Here is a 9,887-nt window from a genome sequence, read left to right on the forward strand (position 1 = left end):
ATAGCATGGCATAGCCTCTTAAATTGTGATAAAGCAAAATTTGTTGTTAATCTAGTCCCAGGGTTAATTGAGATTTGCTGTCTTATTTTTACCCTCTTTCTTAAAAAAGTGATAAGATCTACTGTTTAAATTTTGAAGTTAGTAATCCCACATTTTGTTTTGTTGTAAGCAAGCTGAAACGGTGCCTAATGTATTAAAAATGGCTCAGAGTAGTTTTTAAAAAATCAAATTAGAAAGAGCTCCAATTTTTTTTCAGTGTACTGAAACTGTGAGCATTCTTTATTTAGTCTTATAGCATTATTCAGAGTTCAACAAATATTTATATTTGGGGCATATAAATTTTAGTATGTAGGATGTATGGTAAACAAATAAGTTAAATGAAAATGTGACTTACTTATTCTGTATGTTTTCCCAGAAGTTTTAACCTGGAAAATAAGTTAAAACTGTATACAAAAATTGTTGTAAAATATGTCCCTAAAGATTATCCCAGCAGCTTTTGGAAAAGAGAAACAAGAAAGAGAAATTTTACTTAATTACAGCAGAATGACTTCATAGTTATTAAATTAGGATCCTTAATTCTCAAAGGCCTTAAAATAATGAATGTGACTACTTTTCCTTGCATATGAAAATGATGTTTTGTTTCATTTGAATAGTAGTTTTATGTAAATATTTAAGAATAGTAGATAAGTGCAAAGCGCAGTGAGTGAATTTTAAACGAAAGACAATTATAGTTGTTAACTCTCAGTTTTGGCTAAGCTGCTGGAAAAGTAATTTCAGTCCCCTTTTTTGTAACTAAGTGTTATTCTGTAGGTATTTCATATTTTTTAATGATGTGTCTGAGATTAGGAGATTATAACATTTGATCACAGAATTCTCTCAGTAGTGTTTTGAGATGGCATGTGTTTTATATATTTGTTTTTTGTGTGGGAATTTTATGAAAATATTTGATAGAAAAATTGTATCTTCTCTCCTTAGATGGGTTCATATTGTTTGTGCCCTGTATGTTCCTGGGGTAGCTTTTGGAGATATTGACAAATTACGACCAGTAACACTAACAGAAATGAACTATTCCAAATACGGTGCCAAGGTAAGACACAACATTTTTGATTGCTTAAAAGATAAAGTTTATACTTGTTCGTTTACATGCTTTTTATTTGTATTATTGTTGACTGCAGAAATGCTTAGTAGGAATTATTCCATTTAGCACTAAATCATTTATGATTGATAGTTTTCCTAGAAAGCCAATAATGTATAAATTCTTCTATACATTCTTAATTTAGAATCATATATGAGGTAAAATGATAATTGGCACTACTACCATTTCCCTTGCACTGTTCACTATGCCTAACATGTAGACCAAAACCGTATTTACAATTAGTTGGATCAAATATAAGCCTAATTTCTGACTTTACTTTTGAAGTGGAATTTGTCAAAATTATGAAAAAGAATATTAGAAGTGACCTTTGATGCTGTTATTGTAATTGTTTTGTTGTGCTGTTAACACGCTCTTTTAAGATGGTGAACTTATTTAATAAGTGTTATGTGTGTTCTGACTGCTTCACCAACCTAATGTTCTCCTATCTTTCTCCCTGATTTGGAGGCCTCTCTGTTCACTGAGATACAGTGATATTGAAATTTGGCTAATTAGGGATGGGTGCAGTGGCTCACACCTATTATCCTAGCACTTTTGGAGGCTGAGGTGGGCAGATCACCTGAGGTCAGGAGTTTGAGACCAGCGTAGCCAACATGGTGAAACCCCATCTCTACTAAAAATACAAAAAATTAACTGAGCGTGGTGGTGCCTGCCTGAAATCCCAGCTACTCATGAGGCTGACGCAGGAGAATCACTTGAACCTGGAAGGTGGAGGTTGCAGTAAGCTGTGATCGTGCCACAGCACTCTGGCCTGAGCAACAAAGTGAGACTCCATCTCAAAAAAAAAAAAGAAAAAGAAATTTGGCCAATTAATAATTTTACAATGGCTTCTAATTGTTCAAGTGAAAGGACTAGTCATACATTTCTCACTTTAAATTAAAAGCTAGAAATGATTAAGCTTAGTGAGGAAGGCATATCAAAAGCCTAGCTAGTCCAAAAGCTTGGCCTCTTCGGCCAAATACCCAATATGTCAATGCAAAGGAAAGGTTCTTGAAGGAAATTAAAAGTGCTGCTCCAGCGAACACACGAATGATAAGAAAGTAAAATAGCCTTGTTTCTGATATGGAGAAAATTTTAGTAGTTTGGATAGATCATAGCAGCCACAACATTCCCTTTAGCCAAAACCTCATCCAGAGCATAGCCCTAACTGTTCAATATTGTGAAGGCTGAGAGATGAGGAAGCTTCACAACAATAGTTGGAAGGTAGCAGAGATTGGTTCATGAGGTTTAAGGAAAGAAGCCATCTCCATAATATAAAAGATGAAGACGATGTAGCAGGTAGTGATGGAGAAGCTGCAGCAAGTTATCCAGAAGATTTAGCTGAGACAAATGATGAAGATTGCTACACTCAACAAAGATTTTCAATGTAGGTGAAACAGCCTTCGTTTGGAAGAAGATGCCATCAAGGACTTCCATAGCTAGAGAGGATAAGTCACTTTCTGGCTTCAAAGGGTAGGCTGTCTCTCTTCTTTAGGGGCCAGTACAACTGGTGACTTTAAGTTGAAGGCAGTGCTCCTTTACTATTGTGAAAATCCTAGAGCCCTTAAGAATTATGTTAAATCTACTCTGCCTGTGCTCTGTAAATGGAAGAACAAAGCATGGATGACAGCACATTTGTGTACAGAATGGTTTACTGAATATTAAGCCCCTTGTTGAGACCTACAGCTTAGAAAAAAAGATTCCTTTCAAAAGAGTGCTGCTTATTGACAGTGCACCTGGCCACCCAAGAGCTCTGATGAAGTACAGGGAGATTAATGTGTTTTCATGCCTGCTATCGTGACAGCCATTCTGAATGGCTGAATCCATAGATCAAGAGGTCATTTAGACTTCAAAGTCTTACTATTTAAGAAATACATTTGATAAGGCTATAGCTGCCATACATAGTGATTCCTCTGATTGTGTGGGTAAACTAAATTGAAAACCTTCTACAAAGGACTCACTTTTCTAGATGTCATTAAGAATATTTGTGATTCTTGGGAGGAAGTCAACATATCCATATTAACAGGAGTTTGGAAGAAGTTGATTGCAACCCTCATGAATACCTTTGAGGGATTGAAGACTTCAGTGGAGGAAGTTACTGCTGACGAGGGATTGAAGACTTCAGTGGAGGAAGTTACTGCTGATGTGGTAGAAATAGCAAGAGAACTGGAATTAGAAGTGTAGCCAGAGATGACTGGATTGCTGCAATCTTATGATAAAATTTGAACAGATGAGGAGTTACTTCTCATGGATGAACGAAGAAAGTTGTTTCTTGAGTCTACTCCTGGTAAAGATGCTATGAACATTGTTGAAATTACAGCAAAAGACTTGGGATATTACATAAACTGTATTGATTAAGCAGCAGAAAGGTTTGAGAGGATTGACTCCAATTTTGAAGGATGTCCTACCCTTGTTAAAATGCTTTCAAACAGCATCACATGCAACAAAGAAATCTTTCATAAAAGGAAGAAAAAATCTTTGCAGCAAACTTCATTGTTGTTTTATTTTAAGAAATTGTCATGCCAGGTGCGGTGACTCACGCCTGTAATCCCAACACTTCAGGAGGCTGAGGTGGGCGGATCACCTGAGATCAGGAGTTTGAGATCAGACTGACCAACATGGCAAAACCCCGTCTCTACTAAAAATACAAAAATTCGCTGGGTGTGGTGGCACACACATGTAATCCCAGCTACTTGGGAAGCCGAGGCAGGAGAATCGATTGAACCTGGGAGACAAAAGTTGCAGTGAGCCGAGATTACACCACTGCACTCCAGCCTGGGTGACAGAGTGAGACTCCATCTAAAAAGACAAAACAAAAGAAAAACAAAAAAAGAAAAGAAATTGCCACAGCCACCCTGACTTTCAGCAACCACCACCACCGTTAGTCAGTGGCCATCCACATCAAAGCAACATCTTTCACCAGCAAAAAGATTATGTCTTGTTGAAGGCTCACGTGATCATTAGCATTTTTTAGCAAAAGAGTATTTTTAAATTAATGTACATACATTTAAAAAATACCTAATGTTATACATTTATTAAACCACAGATAGTGTAAGCCTAACTTGAAAATGCATGGAGATACTAAAAAATTTTTATGACTTGTTTTATTGTGATACTCATTTTATTACAGTGGTCCGGAGCTGAACTTTGCATTCTCTGTGATGTATCACTGTAAATTTAACAGAGGTTATTTGAGCATTAACAGATAGTATTTATCGGGCAGCACTTACAACTAGAAAAGGTTCAGAGATGTTCACTTGGCTGGGTACCGTGACTTACGCCTGTAATCCCAACACTTTGTAAGGTCAAAGTGGGGAGATTACGAGGTCAAGAGATCGAGACCATCCTGGCCAACATGGTGAAATCCCATCTCTACTAAAAATATAAAAATTGACTGGGCATGGTGGTGGGCACCTGTAGTCTCCGCTACTCGGGAGACTGCATCAGGAGAATTGCTTCAACCCAGGAGGCAGAGGTTCCAGTGAGCTGAGATTGTGTCACTACACTCCAGCCTGGTGAGAGAGTGAGACTCTGTCGCAAAAAAAAAAAAGGGATGCCCACTTTAATAGCGTGAGCAGCGGGCTTTTATTGGCTGAATGTGGAACCAAGGTAAAGAAATTACTTAAATGGCTACAGCTGTGTATTTTTTTTTTTCTATGCAGGTATGATTTAGTAGAAAGTTTCCAGTTACATTGTCTAATGTCTAGTTGGCTGTTGTGGTTGGTTGAAGCTTGTTTTTTGATATTTTTGTTTTGTTTTGTTTTTTAAAATTCGGTTTATTACAAGAAATTTTTCTAAATTAAATTTCGCTTGTGTAAGGTTCTGTGTACAGAAACAGGTCCAGGCTAATTTCCTCTTGTTTATTTTGCTTTACGAAAATATTACTGGGAAATGTAGTTGAAAATTAGGTACTCTCTGGCTCCTCTGCAAAATCAGATACAATGTTGTAAATTGTGACTGGAATAGCCTTCTAGACCACATTGTCTATTCATTTTACAATCTGAATTATGTTCTCCCTCTGTGTTCTCAGTTGCTTAGTTCACCAGCATTTTAAATGATTCAGGCAATTGAGGAAGATTGTGTTGTATTTGATAGATTGTTTTATAGTCTAATATGACTGTCAGGAAATTTTTCCGTGTATTCACTCTGAAATCCTTTGTGTAATTTTAACATATTACATGAAATTACCCGCTCAGAGAATTATCCTAAACAATATGTCTCTGTTCACAGTGTTGACATCCTTTAAATAATTTAATTTCTGTTTCTCTTTCTCTTAATCTCATATTTAGATTGCTGTTTGCCAGTATATTATACCTTCTGTGTTCTACTGTTACTGAAGAAATTCTTTTAACTAGGCAGTAGAATGTCAGGATTTGACTACTGAAATTTTTAAATTTTCCTTTTATTTGTTTCCTTTTATGTAGTTCACTTTGAATACTTAAACAATTTTTTAATTGTCCACTGTCAGTCTTTCATAATTTAATGTTTTTCTTTTATGAAGATTTCTGTTACCAGAGTTGTTTAAATTTTTAGACTAGCTTTTCCACCCTTTTAAGAGCTAGTTAAAAGAATAAAAAAGTAAATCTGATAGGATTTGGAGTAATTTCAACTGTTCATACCTTGGTTTTACAAATTTACCCTTTTTATACAGAAAAGAATGTAAATAATTGGCTGTATTGTATATCACTACTAGTTGCACTGAATTGTTTACCTAAAATTACTTTTAGTTGTCTTAAAGATATTTAAAACATGTATGATTTCTAGGTTGCAATGCCTAGGTTATTTATTGGATTTTCTCTGGTCTCTTGTTTCATTTACCAAGCAATTTTATAATTGTTTAAGAATTAGTGTAGCTTAATGGTGGGTTTAAAGTAAGACCGTCCTGGGTTGAAGCCTTTCATTTACTTTCTTTCTTATTTTTGGCAAGCAGATTTCTTGTCTTTACCTCAGTTTTCTCATGTGTAAAATGAGAATAGTTATAGTACCTCTTCTTCGTAGTAGATGTATTTAATGATTATATATATTTATACACATAGTCCTTGACTTGTAATGGGTTTACATCCTGATAAATCCATTGCAGGTTCAAAATATTTTAAGTTGAAGTTAATTTAATACACCTAACCTGCTGATCATAGCTTAGTGCAGCTTACCTTAAATGTGCTTGGAACACTTAACATTAGTCTACACTTGAACATAGTCGTCTAACACAAAACTTTATTTTATAATAAAATGTTAACTATCTCATGTAATTTATTGAATACTGCACTGAAAATGGAAAACAGAATGGTTGTATGGGTACTGAAAGTGTGGTTTCTGCTGAGTGCGTATCGCTTTTGCAACATTGTAAGGTCAAAAAATTAGAAGTGGAGCCATTGTAAACTGGGGACTCTCTGTATGTGTATAGAGCTTAGAATAGTGACTGGCACATAGTAAGTCCTCGAATAATTTTAGTTATGGTTGTATTATTATTTGTTATTATCATTAAATTAGTTGAATTTTGATTTATTAGAACCATATAGGTAAAATTACCTTTTTTCATATAAACTCTTGGCTTGCCTACAATTATTGTTTTATTGGTACATAATTGGGTCACTATTTCTATTTAGCATTTTAATATTTAGTGAATTCTTTGTATGAGAATGCAGTCTTTAGTCTGGAAATGTTTGCTTTGAGAATTTTTCTGTATTTTGTTGCAGGAGTGTAGCTTTTGTGAAGACCCTCGCTTTGCTAGAACTGGAGTTTGCATTAGCTGTGATGCAGGGATGTGCAGAGCCTATTTCCATGTGACCTGTGCTCAGAAGGAAGGCCTGCTTTCAGAGGCAGCAGCAGAAGAGGTAGGTTTATTTAAACCCATAATTGTTGAACATGTTCACAAGACATCTTTTGATTCTATTATCCTGTAACAGATATAAATAATAAAATAAATTTTAACATTTATTCTTCAAGTTGTTGCAAGACCACTGTTGTAAAACTTTAAGAGTAAATATCTTTGAGTTTTTTCGGTCTTAAAGCTAGTCAGACATTTGGAAAACATTAAAATTTTTATAGTGAGATCTGATAGATAACATGAAAGAAAATCCAAGTTGTCTTAAATCATTAAAATGTCAGCATTTCAGCCTCATCCATTGTAGTTTAAAAAATAGCATATTTTATATGAGAATCTGAAACTGTATTTGAGTAACCTTGCACTATATTTCTTTAAGTAAAATCATTACTGTGTCTTCGGTATCTCTGTTACTCTCTTTACTGTTATTTTTAATTCCATAATATTCCTTTCAGATCTATTGGCTTTACATTAAACAGTCAGTTGTATTCAATGTTTGGGGGACTTGTTAAGATTCGTACAAGTAGTTTGAGTTTAAAACTATTTTCATTACACTATAAAAATGTTACTTACTTTTCTGAACTCTGTTCTTTCACAAGTAATAGTGGAGACTTCCAGAGATTACATACAGTAGAACCCATTGAATATAGAAACAATTTTGAGAATCTGGCTACCTTTTTTTTATGTCAGTTATCCAGGCATTAAAGATATTTGCAAAAATGTAAAACAATGCTACTCTCATCACTTAAAATTTTTTTGTGTGTGAATTATATTTATTTTAGTAGAAGAGTATACTTCTGTAATGGGCCCATTATTTAAATTAAATTAATGCATATTGCAAAAAAGTCCAATTTTAATTTCTAATGTGTAACTTTCTAAAATATAACTCACATATGGTAACTACTATGTGAGTTATAAATGTAACTCACATAAACTCACATGGAACTCACATAAACTCACTAAACTCACATAACTCACTAAAATGTAACTCACATAAACTCTTTAGAGTCCTCAGTAATTTTTAAGAATGTTAACAAATTGTGAGCAGGTTCAGTTGATTCTTGAAGTTCGTATAGTAATGAGTGTTTATTTAGTAATTTTTATTGTATATTCATGATGGCTTTATGGTAGTAATGTAAGCCTCTCCTTGTTTTTTTTTTTTTTTTTTTTTTTTTTTTTTTTTTTTTTTGTTTTTTTTTTTTTTTTTTCGTGGGATTTTATCTTTGTCCATTTATTTCATTTCCAGAAAACAAGCAAAGATACTCTGATGAAGAAAATTTGTAAAAAAAAATTTGAAGGATGTATTTTATGAATAAACAGATCTTACAGAAGTTGTATTTTTGATACATGCAGCTGTTTTTGACAGATATAGCTGTTCCAGTCTCTTCATTTATATAGCTGTTTCAGTCTCTTGATTTTGAGGAGTTGTACTTTGATGAAGGCTACTAGATGAACAGTGAGCATCTTCTCAGCTACTAGGTAGACATAGAGTTATAATTATACAGTAGGGTAGTATGGATTCCTCATAGCTACAACTCAGGATGGTGGACAGAAGTACAAGAGGGCAATACAGGTAAGACTTAGAGGACCAGATACATACTAGGTAATTACTTGGATTAGGGAATCTATAGGGAAAGCTTAGTTGTCTACTTTTGGAAAACATTGAGCTTTGTGGTCAGTAGAGTTCCTTTGCAGCTAGTAGATAGCTTTCTTTTTTACTATGGTAGTTTGGATTCCTTTGCACAGCATCATACACCATCATTTTTGGAAAGATAGCAGTTAATTAACAAAAATGTGTGAAACAGCCACATATGGGACAGTGGGGTATAATGGAGTTTGTGGGATTTGGAGAGTACATCTCCGTCTAAAGGCATGCAGATTAAGTGAAACTAAATATAATATTAAGCTAAATAGTTTACAGTTTGTGGTCTGCATATCTTATCCGTGAGCTAATTTGGGGAAATGTATAGAGAAACATACATTAGGATGTGAGAACTGGCCCTGAGGCATCTTCCTTGCCTTGCTATGTCTCTTGATTAATTAGGTGGGAGCCCTGGATGCTGGAATAATAAAGTGGAACTTTTCTCCCTATTTACTACCTTGCTCAGTGTGCTGTTGTTTTGGGGGGAAATGACTTAAAGCATATTTATGTATATATGTTCCTGGTTTCTTGTTATAAGCAGAGAATTAGAAAATTCTAAATGTTTTCTGAACAATGGTTCAAAACCCAGGATATTACATGAATCAATATTAATGAAGTTTGCATTTGACAGTAATCATTCTGTTAAAATGAAGGTCTTCTCTATTTCTAGATGGTTGTACTTGTGTATATGAGGATTTATGTAATGTAATAGCTTTTAAAATTAAGAAACACATTTGAAACTAAAATAGATCTATGTTTGTGAGCATATCTTGCCTTCTATTTCCATTTTATTCTCTTTAGGCATTCTAGGAAACTTTTTTAAAGATTATATCAAGTTGAATTTACTACTTTTTCATGGTTGTTTTATGTAGGCTGTAAAAAAAAGGTTGAAAAATAGAATAAACATCTCAGTTTCATCTAATGACATTGTATACCTTTCTGTATTTTTTATGACTTTTTATAGCTTTCTGACATAGTGCTTTATCTCATTGGTGAGAATCCATATGAAGTTTCTATTCTTTTTCATCTCCTTTGTGGATATTCCAGATTTATTTAGAATAGTCAAAGCATGTTATGACACAACATGCTTTATTAGAAGGATATTTAAAACCATGTTATGATACAACATCTTGTTTTTAAAACTGAGCTGTAGGGCTGGGTGCAGTGGCTAATGCCTTTAATCCCAGTACTTTGGGAGGCCAAGGCCAGAGGATCGCTTGAGGCCAGGAGTTTGAGACCAGCTTGGGCAACATAGCAAGACCCCATCTCTTAAAAAAAAAAAATTAGGC

General features: G+C 34.3%; 1 protein-coding gene across 6 annotated transcripts in view; it reads left to right on the forward strand.

Annotated features, from left to right (window-relative positions):
- PHF14 (PHD finger protein 14) overlaps positions 1–9,887 on the forward strand; it is a 200,860-nt gene that overhangs the window by 46,940 nt on the left and 144,033 nt on the right. For all 6 annotated transcript variants that reach the window (XR_005199610.1, XR_005199611.1, XM_037737312.1 and 3 more), the window contains exons 6-7: positions 976–1,087; positions 6,829–6,966. Coding sequence is in view for 4 of the 6 variants with exons in the window: in XM_037737312.1 (XP_037593240.1) it covers positions 976–1,087; positions 6,829–6,966 (250 nt within the window). In the remaining 2 variants the exon portion in view is untranslated. The remainder of the gene's footprint in view (positions 1–975; positions 1,088–6,828; positions 6,967–9,887) is intronic.

The sequence above is a fragment of the Cebus imitator genome, unplaced genomic scaffold, assembly GCF_001604975.1.
Source record: "Cebus imitator isolate Cc_AM_T3 unplaced genomic scaffold, Cebus_imitator-1.0 Scaffold37, whole genome shotgun sequence".
NCBI classification, from domain to species: domain Eukaryota; kingdom Metazoa; phylum Chordata; class Mammalia; order Primates; family Cebidae; genus Cebus; species Cebus imitator.